This window comes from Microtus oregoni, unplaced genomic scaffold, assembly GCF_018167655.1.
Source record: "Microtus oregoni isolate MIOR12 unplaced genomic scaffold, Mior012 000005F_ref0000423, whole genome shotgun sequence".
Classification (NCBI taxonomy): domain Eukaryota; kingdom Metazoa; phylum Chordata; class Mammalia; order Rodentia; family Cricetidae; genus Microtus; species Microtus oregoni.
The window spans coordinates 8,241,354-8,259,034 of NW_024543064.1; the positions used below are offsets into that span (position 1 = coordinate 8,241,354).

General features: G+C 47.7%; 1 protein-coding gene across 1 annotated transcript in view; it reads right to left on the bottom strand.

The window, feature by feature from the left end:
• The window catches only part of LOC121448014 (serine/threonine-protein kinase mTOR), a 110,852-nt gene that overhangs the window by 69,197 nt on the left and 23,974 nt on the right, over positions 1–17,681 (bottom strand). The window contains exons 19-28 of the mRNA XM_041651552.1: positions 17,102–17,352; positions 13,189–13,275; positions 10,831–10,998; positions 10,351–10,463; positions 9,978–10,140; positions 8,139–8,231; positions 7,354–7,500; positions 5,503–5,645; positions 3,184–3,346; positions 2,915–3,060 (exon numbers count right to left, since the gene is read on the bottom strand). Of these exons, the coding sequence (XP_041507486.1) occupies positions 2,915–3,060; positions 3,184–3,346; positions 5,503–5,645; positions 7,354–7,500; positions 8,139–8,231; positions 9,978–10,140; positions 10,351–10,463; positions 10,831–10,998; positions 13,189–13,275; positions 17,102–17,352 (1,474 nt within the window). The remainder of the gene's footprint in view (positions 1–2,914; positions 3,061–3,183; positions 3,347–5,502; positions 5,646–7,353; positions 7,501–8,138; positions 8,232–9,977; positions 10,141–10,350; positions 10,464–10,830; positions 10,999–13,188; positions 13,276–17,101; positions 17,353–17,681) is intronic.

Here is a 17,681-nt window from a genome sequence, read left to right on the forward strand (position 1 = left end):
TGCCTCTACCTCCCGAGTATATAGGTGGCATATAGGATTTTCAAGAGGCACAAAGAGGTGGGGATAAAGAGCAGCTGTCCAGGCGGACTTGCTTCAAGCAGTCTCCAGGAAACAGCACTGAAAGGCCTCATGTGGGAGGGAAGACCAGCAGGAGGGAGCACAGCCTCCGCATGATCACAGTATGGCCTTCACACATTCTCAGTAAATGTACATACCCATTTTTACTCATTCTGTAAGAAATGGACTCAGAGATCCCCTTTTAAAACACTGCCTATAAGAAGAATGTCTGGAAATGAAGGTAGATGGTGCTGTGGTTAGAAACTTAGGCTGTATAGAAGAAGCACCTTGCTTTGTAAAAATAAAAGATTGTAGTCTCTGTTCTAAACATTCAAAATACCTTTTTCTTTTACAATAAATACTATAAAAATTTGAGTATTTTCTTCTAAATGCTTATTATTACCACTGAGAGCATGGTAAAAACTTCAGGTAAAAAGTCAGAATGAGCAGTGACCCTTGAGTTGGTTTTGCATTGAGTCAAGGAAACCAAAGGAGCAGGAAGCCAGAAAAAGAAAAGGGCAGAGGGAGAGGAGGGGAAAATGGGGTGAGGAAGTGGCACAGGGGGAAGGGGGAAGGAGGAAGGGCCTGAGCCACTGGAAAGCAGGAGCAGAGCCTGGCATTGGCAGCCCATACCAACCTGGGCTCATGGCAGGGGTCAGGGGATTGGTCCTTTACAAGAGGAGCTGCCCTCTGGAGGAAGTCAGGACAAGATAAGCCATGTCTCACTTAGTAACTTCACTGTACCCACGGATGTCTGGTCCTGGAATCTACTTCCCCTCATGAACAAGAACCTTGGGGATTTTTCAAATAAAGTGACAAGAGAAGCTGCATAAAACAGGGGTCCCAAGGGGTGTGCTATCCAAACAGAAATCTCCTCAGGCAGGCAGAAGAATGCGGTGCTCAGCACCATGCTGTTTGGAGGAGCGGGACGACAGGCCTCACAGGAGTGTGCAGAGCAAGGCGCCCCCACAGAAAAGTTGATGGTTCTCCATTTAACATGAGCCCCAAAGAACTCCTGTGGGTCTCCACACTTTGGAGAGAAACTCCTCGGAGGGGAAGAGGGAGGGTAAAGAAAGGGCAAGCAAGGCACTCCAGCCCCCACACTCCCCAGCATGTGTTTGGTACTGGCTGACAGATGGTGCCCTCATAGCCTCTGACATAGAGAAGACAGAGCTGCCAGGGCCCAGAAGCAGAGCTGGGTGCTGCTGTAGAAGACAAGGCCCTTTGAGAACCCAGTGAGCGCCAGTCCTTGTTCTTCAACTGTGCGGATGCTGTGGGACAGAGAGCACAAGCTCTGATGAGATTCTCTACATAGCAGAGCAGAGCAAAGAAGGCAGGCAGGCTGCTGTGACACATGCTTTTGATCCCAGCACTTGGGAGGCAGAGGCCTACAGATCTCTGCAGGAGTCAGCCTGGTCTATAGAGAGCTCCAGGACAGCCAAGTCTATGCAGTGAGACCCTTTCGCAAAACAAGAACAGAAGAGAGGCCAACAGACCACTGTCCTCATGCACTAGATAACCAAGGCCCCATAGCTAGCATGATGTGTTTCTTAAAATCCAATTCCTCCTAATCCCCCGCTCCCCTGAGAAGTGATTATATACTTTCTCATCTATGTGAGCTTCAAGCAGTGTATATTGTCTTAGTGCTGACCCAGCCTGAAGACTACACGTGGGATTTAATTTGTCCCAGAAAACACAGGTAGGAAACAGACAGATGGAACCGAAGTGGAAAAATCCTTCCAAATCTACCTGGTGAGTGCTGGGATTACAGGTGCACCATCACATCTGCTCGAAGGGAAACTGTTGGTTTTTTAAAAGCAAAAATAAAAATTAAGAAATAGCTGGTAATGTTAAATGTATGTATTACCATAAGCTCTGGGAACAGATAAATTAGTGAGTGGAATATGACTAGGAAAAAGAAACAACCACTGTGTGGGGGAGGGATGCTAACAGTCAAAACAGACAAGACATCTACAGTTCACCTGTGGGGCGGGGGTGGGGGGGCGAGCAGGAACTCAGAAACCACTGTGAAGAAAGGAATTTAGTCAGTGACTTGAGAGCTCGATCTCAAGACCAGACCCACACTGGGGCACACAACTCAAAGTGCCAGGACTCCAGAAGGAGCCACCAGGTGTTTCCTACTCTGGGGCAGTTTCCCAACAGCAGCTCTGACCAAGGCTGATCCCACAACTTTCTCCTCAGGGTGTGTCTAAAACAGAACTCAGGAGACTGAGGCAGGAGGATTCTAAGTTCACTCTTCCCCCCAAAAAACAAACCAAAACCAAACCAAATAAACAGACAGATCCACCCCTTCCCAGAAGCAAGAAAACAGCTTTCCCTGTAAAGAGGGCATCACAGTCAGCACTACACAGCACAACATTTACTAAACAACTTCCTTTTCCGTACCCAGAAGATTCCAAACCATCTTAGGCGAGGAGAGAACAAAATCTAACCAGGGAAATATCACTGCACTTCAGACTTTGCTCTTCATAGTCCCAGAACTCCAAAGGAGGAAGAGTGGGCACCAAAAGACTATCTCTAAAACCAGCCCCTGCCTCTGGGCACCTAGTGCTGCTCGGCAGCATCATCTAAGCTAGACACCCATCCGTCCGTCTTTCCCAGGGCTCGTGGCCAGAGAACTGCTTCCCGTTGATTTTACTGGGACCAGACAGCACAGGGTGGGGAACAACGGCGTGCAGGTAAGGACTGACAGAAGTGACAACCAAGGCTTGACAGCCATCTGTAGCCACATATTCACATGTGCCAGGCACACCTGACGGCAGACTTCACACAGCTGAATTCTACACTGGAACCCAGTGAAGTGGGGCAGGCAGCAGCACAGGCGTTTGGGGCCTACCTGATGAGGGACTCAAGTATGGCGGGAGTGGGCCCTTTCTGGAACTCCAGTTCTTTGTAGTGTAGGGCTTTTGCATATGCTCGGCACTTGGCAGCTCTCTCACCCAAAAGCACGATGCCATTGTCATCTCTCAGTGGCAGGGGGCCCTACAGGAAAGCACAGGAATATGGTAGATGGGGCACACGTAAGAGTGGGCTGTGTTCCTGCTTGCCCCTCCTGCCAGCTGGTTTCCTCCCACCATCCACTGGCACAATGGAGGGAAAGCTCACCTTGTCACTGTGTTCCATGAACTCAGCCAAGTTCAAGAGGGTCTGTGTGACTTCGGCGATGTCTTGAGAAGTGAGGGCCAACTCAATGCTTCTGATGAGCTCATCTTGCTGGTCTTCATTCAGTTCAGACCAGCAGGACACAAATGCAGCATTGAAAAGATCCCTGTGAACCCAGGAGGCAGGGAAGGATGCTAGGAATCTTTCCCGTGCCTCTGCCTGCTGCCACAAGCTCTATCAACCTGCTTCTGGCACTGCCATCTGATTACAAGGAGCAAAGCTGCCTGATGGAGCTTGTTGGAAGTTATCTAAATCTTCCCCAAGCAGCACAATAACTGCTGGTCACTACCTGCTCTGTGGCAAGCAAAGGAGGAAACTCGAATCTGTTTGCTTGTTTGAGCCAGGGTCACACTACTGCCCAGACTGCTCTCATACTTGGGCACCTTACTGCTTCACCTCCCAACTGCTGTGACCTCAGGCAGGCATTGGCAAGCCTAGCAATGACAACTGTATCTTTTAGGGCATGTATAGACACGGCACCCAGGGGACTGTGGTAGAGTGGGGTGGGGAGGAGGATACAGAAAACTAACTTCTCTTCACAGTTACATTTCCTGGCGGTTTCTGCGCGCTTCTCTGCACTGGGACGACCAGAAAGAAAGCTTCAACACGAACAGATTGAGGAAGTAACAGTCCTTAAGTGATTCTTGGAGTATTGCCCGGACAATGTCCAAATTCTTTTTTTTTTTTTTATATTTATTTATTTATACAATGTTCTGTCTGTATGCCTGCAGGCCAGAAGAGGGCGCCAGACCTCATTACAGATGGTTGTGAGCCACCATGTGGTTGCTGGGAATTGAACTCAGGACCTTTGGAAGAGCAGGCAATGCTCTTAACCACTGAGCCATCTCTCCAGCCCCCTGTCCAAATTCTTAAGATCAAAAATGGCGGGGCTGGAGAGATGGCTCAGAGGTTAAGAGCATTGCCTGCTCTTCCAAAGGTCCTGAGTTCAATTCCCAGCAACCACATGGTGGCTCACAACCATCTGTAATGAGGTCTGGTGCCCTCTGCTGGCCTGCAGGCATACACACAGACAGAATACTGTATGAATAATAAATAAATAAATAAACAAACAAACAAAAATGGCAAAGGCAGCATCTGCTACTGCTTTCCAAACACACCGATAGCGTCTGACTGGGTGACTGCATGAAGGACGACAGACTCAAGTGCCATCAAAGCACACAGGACACCCTGCTGGTCTCCACAGCACAAGAGCCATTTCCAAGGCCACAACACCGAGGTGAGATCCCCACAAAGTCGCACAGATGGATACCTCCAGCCCCCAACATAAAATGCTTTCCACGTTTCTAGGCACTGTGGCCTGCGGTGGTAGAGGAATGGAGACCAGAACATGGCCCCACTATGGTGGGGTTAGAACTTAATGCTCTTCACTTTCTGTTACATGCTTCAGGGTTAAGTTAGACAAATGTATGTAATTTTGAAATATGGTAGAAAAAAAGATTAAATTCTAATCTGAAAATCTGAACACTGAAAGATTGGTGTAAACGAAGGAACAAGCTTTCCTTATCTATTCAGAGTTGACAATGGATCCCCAATGTATATCGGGGACTAAGGTAATAAACAGCCTCTCCCAGGCGGTGATGGCACACGTCTTTAATTCCAGCACTCAGGAGGATCTCTGTGAATTCCTGGCCAGACTGGTATACAGCATGAGTTTTAGGACAGGCAAAGCCATTACACAAAGAAACTGTCTCAAAAAACTAAAAACCAAATAAAACAAACAAACCAGACTCTCTGGGAATGACATTGTGCTCAGGATGACCTGGGTAGAAGAGTGGTTCAGAGCATCAGCTAGGCACGTATAATCCACACTCGCACGACATGGAGCATAGCCAGGCACGTGTAATCCACACTCACGTGACACGGAGCATAGCCAGGCACGTGTAATCCACACTCACGTGACACAGAGCATCAGCCAGGCACGTGTAATCCACACTCGCATGACACAGAGCATCAGCTAAGCATGTGTGATCCACACACTACAGAGACAGAGAACGTCTAGACAGGGCGTTTTGAAACATTAAAAAAGAAAACAAAACAAAAAGAAAATGTGAAATAAATGAGAGGAACCACATCATTATGGAGTATGGAGCCCATGAGTACTACTAACACAGTAAACCAGCTCTGCTGATGGAATAAATGCCTTCCTTCTGCTGCCCCCTGCAATGTGTCTACTGAAAAAAAAAAAAAAAAAAAGAAGAGAAAGGCCTTGCAAACAGGGTAAGGAAGCCCTGGCACACATACCTGGCCATTGGGTTGTAGGCCTGTGCCAGGGCCCAGCACGAGCGCAGGGAAGGTGATGAAGAGTCCTTCAGCAACTCCAGACTCAGCCGTCTCAGCCACTCCAGCCAGTCATCTTTGGAGACCCTTCTGGCAGCTCCCCAGGCCTGCGATACACATATGACAACAGGAAGCCATTAGCTCTAGGGCCATCACAAACCACTACCACCGATGTCACCATCATTCTACTGTGACTTGTAATTCATACCTGTAGTTCCTACAGAACATAAAAAAGTTTTAATTAAAGCACATAAAGCAAAAGCAGGAGCCTCTGAACACAGCACAGCGTAGGAAAGGCCCGTTTGCTACCTGCTGGGGCTGGATTCGCTCTGCAGAACAATCATGGCAGGTCTGTTACATCCAGAATGTCTTCAACAGAACCTAACGGACAGACAATGGCCGCGGTGCAGAAGTGAGCAGGGCACTCAGCTCTGCAGAGCTGAGGTATGGCTTAGTGCTTGAGACTCTCACGTGTGAGGCCCTATGCTCCATCCCTGGCCCCAAAGTATTCCTGGGGCCGCTTGGGCAGGAATGTTAGTGGAACATCAGACTCTGGTGTAGTGGCCAAAACCACACCCAGGACTCAAAGGCTTGAACTGGTCTGTTTTGTAACTTTTGGCTCTCTGATCTTGGGCAACTACTTAATACCCTGTGTCTGTCTCCTTATTTATAAAGTGGACATGCCAGCTTCCACACCACTGAGCATCTTCAGGCCTAACTAACGAGGTAATAAACTTTAGTGGTGAACGTCCCACTAGTGTACTAAGTGGGCGTTGTTCTCTGAAGCTCCAATCCTATTTGGAATCCTGACCCAGCCACTCACAGCAATAACACTGAGCTTCAGGCTCCTCATCTAACTGTATCCAGATGGCCTAGCTCAAATAGATGAGCAAAAAGTGGCTGCTATCATCAACATGGCCCCAACGTCTAGACTTGATCTTGAACATGAGTGCTCCCTGCTCCATCTTCCAAGTGCTGGGAAAACATGCGAGCACTGCTACACCTCAAAACTGAGAGGATTTCATTCCTAGCACCACAGAAAAACAGAAGAAACTTTAAACAATTGATAAATACACTATCCCATTTCTGATTACATAATATATGGAAGCATATTTTTACTTTCAACAAAATGGATTCAAGAGTCAGCGATGGAGGATTTTGCTTAGGGTTTCTGAACTTGATCTGTTCTTGGGAAGATAAACTAGAAATTCCTTTTGTCTGACTGTTGGCATTTATGTTTATTGTCTGAGTCCTGGGTAGAGGGGCTGGAGAGAGGGTTCCTTGGTTAAGAGCATACATTGTTCTTGCAGAGGATGGGAGTTTGGTTCCTAGCACCCACATTAGGCAGCTCACAACAGCCTCTGACTCAGCTATAGGGAATCCGATGCCTTTTCTGGGGTTCGTGGATACCTACATGCATAAGCATACACCCACAAGCACATACACACGTAAGACATAATTTCTAAAATACTCTTAAGTGGAAAGGAAAGCCTGTAAAAATAAACCAGACCATAAGGAGATGTTTGCAAGGCAGAGCAGAGTTCCAGGGTAGGGTGGGTGCCCGGAGAGACGTTCTGCACCCGTGTATAACAGACTTGCCGGCAGTCTCACCTCTGACCGTTTACCCTTTGCGAGGTGCTACCCCGAGAGACGTAAAAAAGTCAGACACAATGGCCTAAATTCAAGACATTGACTTTTTTTTTTAAAAAAATAAAAGCTGATTGGTCAGTTTAAATTCAAAGTAGCAAGAGATGACTGAATGAGAAAGGAAAACAGAGCTCTGCTCCCCAAGCTCCCTGGAAACAGTGGACCTGCCTTTTGGAGGTTGATGGTGCTGACATGCAGCTTCTTCATGGGTCCCGTTTCAACTGGTCCACTGGCCAGCGCATCTCCTTGGCCACTCCTCAGCATCCGGTGCTGGTAGATCAGAGGGTCTTCTTCCTCATCAGCAAGTGTGTACCCCTGCAAGCAGAGACGCACTGAGCACCTGCACCTCCACCAGATGCCCCAGCTTACAAAACATTTGTGAACTCAGGACAGTCCTGCCTGGAAGAGCCAGGATTTCAACAAGCAGAACATGTGGCATGTACGTCCAAAATCACCACAGGCGGCTGAGCTCCCGTGGGGGTCACTGACAAACCTTTAACAGGTAAGTCCCCAAACCAGGCAAAGGCAGACTGAGCCGAATAAAGCGATCAGGTGCCCAGGGCACAAATAGCACACAGTTGGGCTTGCTACCTGTTTTCATTCAGCACAAAAGATTAAGAATTATTATTTTTGTTTGTAATCTCAAACAAATACAAGAGGATTGTGAGAACTCAAACCTCAGTGTCCACAAATACAATCTACTATACCAAGGTCAGGCTTTAAGTTCTGAGCTGGGTGCAGCCACTTTTCAGCCACATAGGCGGAAGTGAGAGACTTTAAAAGAAACCATACAGAAAAACCACACAGCCAACACTGCTAAAGAAAACCACCTTCTCCAGACACGGCTGCCAGGCCTAGCCAGGGCTAAAAGGCTAGCCTTGGCCTGTCCTTTGCTGTGAGTTTGCCAAGGAGAAAACCTCTTGGGACCTCAGTGCAGAAGGGCACTCACTCACCTTGATGATTCTGCAGATGAGCACGTCGTAGCGCTGGTGATTGATCCGGTGTCGCACTAGGACTTTATTCACCATGGGGATGAAGATCTGGTACTGTACAGGAGGGGAAGACACTGGAAGCTGTTACTCTGGAGAACAGGAGGGCAGCTACTTTCTGGTGCTTGGCCGGCTCTGTGGGAGTCCCTAGAACTCCTTTCCTGCCACTGTAATGCCAGGCCAATCCCCACAGCATCTGTCTGCTTTCCTCAGTGTCCAGGCCTCTTGCTCCACAGCCCATTTCCCCACTGACAGACACTGACAGTTGTCATTTTAAAATATCAATTCTGTTTTTCCTGCGATCAAAGTCTTCCAAGCCTTCTAGTCTTGCTCACGGTGACTTGCACATGTCGGTGGGCCCTGGCTCCTGAAGGCTTATGACACAGCCCAAGTTCCCAAATCAGCAGATCTGGCCTGAGAGTTTGCATTCCTAAGAAGTTTCCAAGCATAAGGATCGGAGACCCTCTGATTCAGACTGAGGTCTCCCCACTACCTAACCCTGTCTCATCTAAGACCTTAGCTATAAGTATTCCTGCATCACTTTGGGGGTTACCTTGCTCTCTGGGGGTGCCACAAATGCTAGCTACCCACCTGACCCTGTGTACTTGATGCTAAGCGTGTCTCCAGGTAACTCTCTGCAGCTAGGGAGACTGGAGTCAGCTCCCTGTTTAAACGACAGTGGTGGAGATATTTTGTTTGTACTGGAACAAATAAAGCTTGCCTGAAGATCAGAGTGCAGAGCTAGCCACACTAGTTAGCCATAGAGGTCAGGCAGCGGTGGCACACACCTTTAATCCCAGCACTTGGGAGGCAGAGGCAGACAGATCTCTGTGAGTTCAAGGTCACCCTGAGCTACACAAGATCAATCTAGTCTAAAGGGGAAGAGACAGGTGGTGGCTCACACCTTTAAACCCAGTCCATGGCTTTAATCCCAGTACTAAGGCAGTGGAGACAGGGAGGGTTATGGCTGGGAGGAGGAGGAATATAAAGCAGGAGGAGACAGGAGTGTGTGCCATTCAGAGGGTTTGGAGACAGGAGTGTGTGCCATTCAGAGGGTTTGGAGACAGGATCTTGTCTACTTTGGTCTGAGGATTCAGTACAAGTAAAAGGTCTCTTTAGTGGCTGGCTCCTTTACTTGTCTGATTTTTCAGCATTTACCCCATATGTGACTCCAGGTTTTATTATTAAGACCAATTAGAATTCACACTACACGACAGTACATTAGAAAAGTCTTCCCTGTCTCCCCTGCATGAATGGCATTTCTCCCTACTTTTACCCAGTACACTCAGGGTGGCGGGGGAGTGGTTACCACTCATTTTGCTTCCCTAAAAATATACTGTAAGAATAAGGATTTGCTCTTCTCTTTTCCTCTTGAAAAAAATTTTTTTTTAATTTAAAATTTTTGGAGACAGGATCTCCTGTGTCCCATGCTGGCCTCAAATTCACTCTGTGCTCAAGTGTTCTTTAATCCCTGATCCTCCTGCTTGCACCTCCCAAGTGCCACTACCCAGTTTTATGCAGTCCTAGGGCCAAAACCCAGGCCTTCTTACATTAGCTAGGTAAGCACTCCATCCCCAGCTATTTTCTGCAATCTCTAGAACGACACTTAGCCCACACAAGTGATTCAACTAAAACTGGCTGAGCAAAGGAAGAAGAACAATAAAAACTGAAATAATTTCATATTCTCTAAGAGTGGCCGAGACCCATCTCCTGACCTATGTACTAACGACTGGAGATTTCATAAGGTTTTCTTCCTAAACAAGGCAGATAACATGGTGGGTCCATCCAGGAGTCCCATCTTACCTTCTTCCCCAGCTGAAAGACCAGCGAAGAGAGTGTATCCATAGCTGTGGAGCGCAGCTCTGGGCTCTGGTCCAGCGTCCGAACGATAGGGTGAATGATCCGGGAGGCATAGTCAGTGAAATCCAGGGACTCTGTGAGGCGGTCCACTGTCTCCAAGGCGGCCCTACAACAAGTGCAAGCTGAAGGCTACCTCACCAAAGCACGGAGGGATGGGAAGGAACGGCTCTGAGGTACTGTGGTGAGACGAATCCAAAATGAACCCACCAGGAGGGTAGCAACAAGATCTCCATAATCTGGGACATCTCTGAACTAAAATAATGGGAGCAGAAGTGAACGAACACACAAAGATGGCCTGGTAAAATAGGGTGCTTACTTCCTCGATGGCAGTGGGACTTCGGGGGCATCAAACAATTTCACAATCGGAGGCAACAGCAAGTGCAGATAGTCATCCAGGTTGGCACCAAACAGCTGGATCGCTGCCAGCAGCTGCAAATGGGAGCAGGAGCACGGAGGTAATGATACAGGAAGGCATCAGGTAAGCCTTACATGGCTGGGGCGGTATATGAAAATTCAGAGCTCTGTGGGCTTCTGAAGATCCCGTCACATGCTCTCTACTGCATTCTTTTTTGGTGCCCTTTCCCCTTATTCTATGTGAGTACATGCTACTTTGCTTTCTCTGCTCACATGTAACAAGTGCTAGATACCAGGCTGGCTGGAGACAAACCTTCATTAGGACCAACCCATCAAGGGAGACAAACAGGAAGGACAATCAAGAGAGGACTGGGAACATTCTGGAAAGACACTGCACGAGCTTAGGTGTCCCTGTTCCCAGGAGGCTGGGAGCCCTGCTCACCTTGATGGAGACGATGCGGCCTTGGCTGTTGTCGTGCATGAAGACGCGCAGCATGTGTGGGATCAGCTGGGGCAGGTAGAGCTTAAACTCACCGCCAAGAGCCACCACGATTTGCTCAATGAGAAGAATGATCGTACTCTGGATCGAGGTGTTCATGACCCAGAATTCCTGCAGAGGGAGACAGAAGGACAGACCCAGGTGCTCATTTGCTGAAAAGGGAACCTAGAAATGAGATGGCTAAACAGGGCAGAAATGTATCGAGCTGTCTGCCCAGATGACCACTCCCCCCCTTCCTCTCACTGCACAGCCAGGCAAGGGGACAAAGGATACTGCACATTTTTTTTTTTTTTTTTTTTGTGGTTTTTCGAGACAGGGTTTCTCTGTGGTTTTGGAGCCTGTCCTGGAACTAGCTCTTGTAGACCAGGCTGGTCTCGAACTCACAGAGATCGATACTGCACATTCTAAGTGCTGCCTGTCCCAGTCCTCCATGCTGTGAGCATGCAGTCAATGCTAATTTACTCTGCAAGCCTCTCCTGCTCTGTGAGGGCAGAGACTACTCCACTTCACCTCTGACCTCTGGAGCCTCCCTGAGCACCTGGAAAACTCTAGTCATCAGACTGTTCACAGAATGTACATCTGCGTCACTGCATGAGCTCTGAAGTGCTGTGGGTCCACATGTTACTGGGGTACAGTCTTAATTCTAGCAGAAGGGAACTCCAGGGTTACCAAGATTTCATGCCCTTTCAGGATTTATATTTGATTGGACAGTATCTGATACCTGTTCCCTAAAATCTGTCCATTAGGCTAGGGTACTGCAAAAAAGGAGGTACTTCCACACCCATGCAGTAACAATCCATAGACCGTACTGATACAGAAACCTGGTCACTGCCCCAGATTCTGCCTCGGAACTGGCTCAAGGCTCCTACTCCATGAAAAGCTGTCATCTTAAGTCACTTCCAAGACGGACCTACAGCTTTCTTCAGAGCGTCTGGAGCAGGAGACTGGAGGAACAGATACCCCGCTGCTGATGGCAGCGCACACCAACACCCAGGGTCTGAACAATGCACACGAGCAGTCAGCAGAATGAGGAAAACTAAACTAGAAAATGCTGCGTGAACTTGCTGTTGTCCTCTGGAAACAGTTTACTCTCGGTAATGACCTGCAGCTCTGCAGGCCCTGCTTTGACTCATGTTCATTCACTGGACTGCACTTGCCTTCTTCAGAGAAAGCCGGGTCTCCTAACTATCACCACAAGCCAGCAGCCTGCCGGGGGTGTGGGCTAGATCATTGCTTACAGACTGTTCTCTCCCTGGGCTCGAGGGAGCTCATTAAAACGTCCAGGATCAACAGTCAAAGGAAGAGCACCTGCTCTGTCTCCTCCGCTGGGACAGAACTAAAGCTGCATTCCGCGGGAGAGGCCCCTCCTCGAATCCCTGTGCATTGGTCTTTGAGGGAGGCGTGGGGTGACTCAGAGGGCTTCAGCTTCCTACCCTGAGCACACTGCTTCCGTCCTGCCTTCCCTTCCCCGAGGCCATCACTGGGCAGTTAAGCATTTGGCCTAACTCCTTGTACTGAGGCCTCCACGGTAGAAACTGGGCGCACAGCAGCTCTTAATGGTTTACACATGCAGGGCTGCTCAGCTCTGCACCGAGGTGCTGCCAGCTCCTCTGGGGAAGGGAGCCATTTTGATATCGGCCCTGCTGCTTCCACCAGGCTAACTACAAAGTAACCCTCCCCACACAACCATTTTAAATTGCACAGGACAGTAGAAAATAGTGTTCCTATTATCGGGGAATCTTCTAGCACTTGCTTGATGCATGCTATGAAATGCTAGACCTGAGCCTTTCCTCAGCGCCACTGGAGTAGATGACTTTTATGTTTTTGGCGCTGCAGGGCAGAACATCACCTTGTTACTCGGTGCCTGACTAATATTTCGGAGCCCTAGGAGAAGCCGATTCCCAATGCTCTTGAGCTGTGGGGTTTATGGGTAGTAAGGAGTGGGAGGCTTTTGTGGGAATCAGAAAGCACAGCCTCAATACTGAAGAGAAGCTGCTTTGCTGTAGGTTGGGCAAATAACTCAAGAATGTCTCGGGCAGAACAACTGTTTCAGGGTTTCTCTTCTGACTTCATCTCATAGTCTGTACTTGGGAGCTGGGAGCCTGCAGCATCAATCCCCGTCTACCCTGCTCCTCAGAATCTAAGCAACCGACCCTGTCACTGTGGAACCCTCTACCCTACGCTCCGTGGAACAGCTCTGCCGCGCCCACCCTGTGAAGGAAAGAGCCGTGCTATTTAAACACATTCTGGGCCTCCCTTGACCCAAGTGCAGACGGACAGAGAGCAGGAGCTTCTACTCACTCTCATGAGGGTGACTATTTCATCCATGTATGGGCGGATGTGGCTCTTCACGAAGGACACCAGCATTCCCAGCTGCTGGAACAGAAACTGGAACAGACAAGAAAGAGTTCAACAAGTTGGTACCAGAAGGACACAGAACTCGCAGGCTTACCCAGAGATGGGAAAAGACAGCTACGGGGTTGGCTTCCACAGCATCCCAGCTACTGAAAGTATGCTCCGAGTAGACTTAAAACCTGCAGCGGGGAGGGGTCTCACACACTAGGAAAGCCAGTTGTGGACGGCAGGAGCTCAGTGCCAGACTGGCTGGTTTACAGGGCCTTGTCACACCCTGGCCCTGCCTCTGTGGTGGGAAACTGCAGATGGCAGTGCTTTAGCTGTGGACTGTCCCAGGCGCTGCCCCAGGCCGTAGGTGGGAAGCACCTGAGCAGGGGGCTGAATACTGCCATGCAAGATGTGACGTCAGGATTTTAAGTCACTAAAGACTTTAAAAAATGGGCATGAGGCCAGACATGGTGGCACATACCTTTAATCCTAGTACTTGGGAGGCAGAGACAGGAGATCTCTGTGAGTTGGAAGCCAGCCTGGTTGACATAGCAAACTCCAGGACAGCCAGTACTAGACAGAGAGACCCTGTCCCAAAATAAAAACAAACAAACAAACAAAATTTTACACCTGGTGTAAAATTGTTAGCCAACTACAAGTATAACTTGGCCTTAATTTGCTACTAATTACTTCCCAAAGTATAGGCATGGTGGTAAATACATTTAATCCCAGCAGTCAGGAGATTCTGAGGTAGGTCGGTTTTGGAATTCAAGGCCAGACTGATTTACATAGTGAATTATAGTCTAGCCAGAGCTACATAGTAAGAACTTGTCTCAATAAATAAATAAATATAAAATAAACTCATTATGGATGTTATAATCAATTTATTAGTAATAAATCAGTAACTTTTTTTTTTTTGAAACAGTGTCTCATGTAGCCAGATTGGCCTTTACCTTGCTATAACTAAGGTGACCCCCTGACCTTCTGGTCCTCCTGCCTCTACTTTTCAAGTGCTGGATTTTGGGCATGGCATTACCATATGTAGCTCTCAATAAGGTCTTAAGATATCTCAAAGAAATTGTGAGCCAAAATGAGCATCAAACTTGGGAGAGGGACTGGATAAGGAGCAAGGGGATTCTATTTAGGGCAGTATCGTTTGTAATTATTATTTTTGGTTGCTGTTGTTTTTTGAGTTTTGCGACAGGATTTATTCTGTAGCCCAGGCTGGCCTTGTGCTCAACCGTGCCACAAGGACATGTGCTCAACTGTGTTCATAGCAGCTTTGTTTGTCATAGCCAGAACCTGGAAATAACCTAAATGCCCCTCGACCAAAGAATGGATAAGGAAAATGTGGTACATTTACACAATGGAGTACTACACAGCAGAAAAAAATAGCGGCATCTTGAATTTTGCAGGAAAATGGATGGAGCTAGAAAACATTATTTTGAGTGAGGTCACCCAGACCCAGAAAGACAATTATCACATGTACTCACTAATAGGTGGTTTTTAAACATAAAGCAAAGAAAGCCAGCCTACAAACCACAATCCCAGAGAACTTAGACAATAATGAGAACACTAAGAGAGACTTACACAGATCTAATCTACACGGGAATTATAAAGTAGAAAAAGACAAAAATCTCCTGAGTAAATTGGGAGCATGGGGCCTTGGGGGAGGGTTGAAGCGGGGAGGGGAGGAGTAAGAATGGGAGCAGAGAAAAATGTAGAGCTCAATAAATATCAATTAAAAAAAAATCTGCCATAACCAGAGTAGCTTTAACAGAAGGCTATGTGGATATGTTTAACATTAGAATTTATTACAACATAATGCAACATACCAAGACATCGAAGGGGATTAAAACAGATGGTTATTAAAACAAGAGAAAGGTATTTGGTAAATTCAGTATCAATCCATGATTAGAAAAAAACAAAAGTCTTCTAATAATTTAAGACTATAAAGAAATGTTTAAGAGTCATAGCAATAATGAAAGTGTAACAGCAGCTAAAATCAGCGTGAAAATCAGAACCAGATTCAAGACCTGCACACTCCTTCCACTGAAACAGCACTGCAAGGGAGACCCAGCAATCAGAAAAAAAAAAGTAAGAAGCGATTTACAGTTTCAAATGAACAATATCCAAACACCCTTCTTTTTTCAGTGTGAATTATCTAGAATGAAAATCCGGGAGCGTTGTGGCTAACAGAGCTAATGAGGATTTAATGAGGCTGGCAAAGGCAGGAACAGTGCACAAGAGGGAACTGCAAGCCAGGCGGTGGCTCAACAGGCGCAGTGACTTGGTGGGTAAGAAGATCCCTTGAGTCCAGGAATCTGAGACTAGCTTGGGCATCATAGACAAAGATTCTGTCCCAAAAAGGTATTTTGTTTTGTTTTTTTAAAAAGCTTTCCCATACTTCAAACACAAAGTCAAGAAGCAGTTTAGAAAGAGATGCTTCCCACCTGTAAATGTCTGTCAAACTGGTAACAGTCACAGAGGGAAAGGAAATGAACTGCACACCCGCACACCCGCACACCCGCACACCTGCACACCTGCAGGGTACACGCTATGACTAGAAAGGAAATGAACTGCACACCCGCACACCCGCACACCCGCAGGGTACACGCTATGACTAGCAGGAACTACTTGCTATCTTGAACCCCTCGAGGGAGGTTTGTTGCTGGTACACATATCATGCAGGTGGACAGATGTCATGGAACCACTCTTCATAGTCTAGAGTTGAGAGAAAATAAAAAGCCAAGAGAGAAGAGAGGGAAGGGACAGCCACAGAAAAAGGCTGGCTAGGAAAAGGAACCAGAGAACTACAAAGTCATGATGCAGCCATGGGCTCAGCACCTGGTGATCAAGGGTTACCGAGGAATGCTAAAGCCACTGGGTGAAAGGCAGCTGAGGAACAGCATGGTCACAGTCCCAAGAGTGACATCACAGATTACTATCAGTACAAAGCAAGGAGGGAAACCTTACAATAGAGAGATCTGCCAGACACTGGCCACGTGCTCCAGTTTGGGACCAACAATAATGGGACAGACTGACACCATCAGACCCAGGAATTACACAACTTCATCTATGTAGAACTGTCACTGAAATGTGTGGTTCTGCCTCCTTTTCATGGAGCCTGGTAGTAATCTCAGCTACTAGGGAGGTTGAAGAAGGAGGATTCCAATTTAAGGCTGATCTGGGCTCAGGCTCAAAGTCAGCCAAGAGAATTTACTGAGCTCCTGCTTCAGAATAAAAAGTTGAAAAGGGGTGAGAAACAGAGTCAGAGAGTCAGAGTCCCTGCCTAGCAGGTCAGAGAGGCTGAGTTCAACCAAAAAGCAGTGTTGGGGCTGGAGAAACGGTTCAGTGACTAAGAGCACATCTTCGCCAGAGAACCCAAGTCTGACTACCAGCCTCCCTGTCAGGCTCACGACAGTCTGTAAGTCCAGTTCCAGGGGTAGCCAACGCCTCTGGCCTCCCTGAGCACAGGTACATACGCCCATATAGACAAACACATCTACACACAATTTTATTAAAATGAATAAAAATAAATCCTAAAACCAAACAACAACAACAAAAACAATGAGATTTAAATCCAGTCGTAAAGAAGCAAGCAGAAACCTGTGCTGCAGTCCATTCCACAACTGAACTACATTCCTGAGAACAAGGCTGTCCTTCCCACTAGGCTGTTCACCTTATAGCTACCCTGTGGGCAGGAAGCAGAAAATGGGTTGAGTCAGCTATCCACGCAGATGTCAGAAGCTAAGAGAGGAGAGGAACTGCTCTCAGCAGCAAGCAGGGTGGCTTCAGGAAGCCGAGGCACGGACAGAGCTGCATGCTGGGGTGCAGGGCAGAGGTGAGCAGGGAAGGTTTATGTACTTACTTCCCGGATGGCCCCGTCACAGACCCGGATGACATTAAGGAATGTGGGCATGACTTGGGGCAGGAACTGCACACACTTGAGCCCCAGGGACTTGAAGATGAAGGTGATGGCCTGAACCACCATGGTGTGGTGGTGAGAGAGGGACTGGTCTCGGAAGATCCGCATCAAGGCCACCATGGACACAGCTGGGTAGAACTCATCCAGGGGCAGGTTTCCCATGTTGACCAGCATTTCACTGGTGCTGTAGTCAGCTAGAACAAGGTGACAGGGCTCTGTGTGAGGCTTAACATGGTTAACAGCAAACAAAGCCCCGTCAGAGACATTAGCATGCAGATAGTCTTTCTGCTGCCTTCTGACACCGCTGTGAATAGGGAGCACAGGGCCATTAGGAGCCGATGAATAGGCTCTCCCCGTCAGGAGCAAAACCCATTCTTGCTTTTCTATTACCCAAACCACCAAAGCCTGAAACAGTACATGATGGGTTTTCTTTAAATTGCTAGGTTTAAGATAGCTTCTCAGCATTACAGTTCACAACTTCATAGCTGAAACCATCAATAAAAATAATTACCCCTCCAAATGA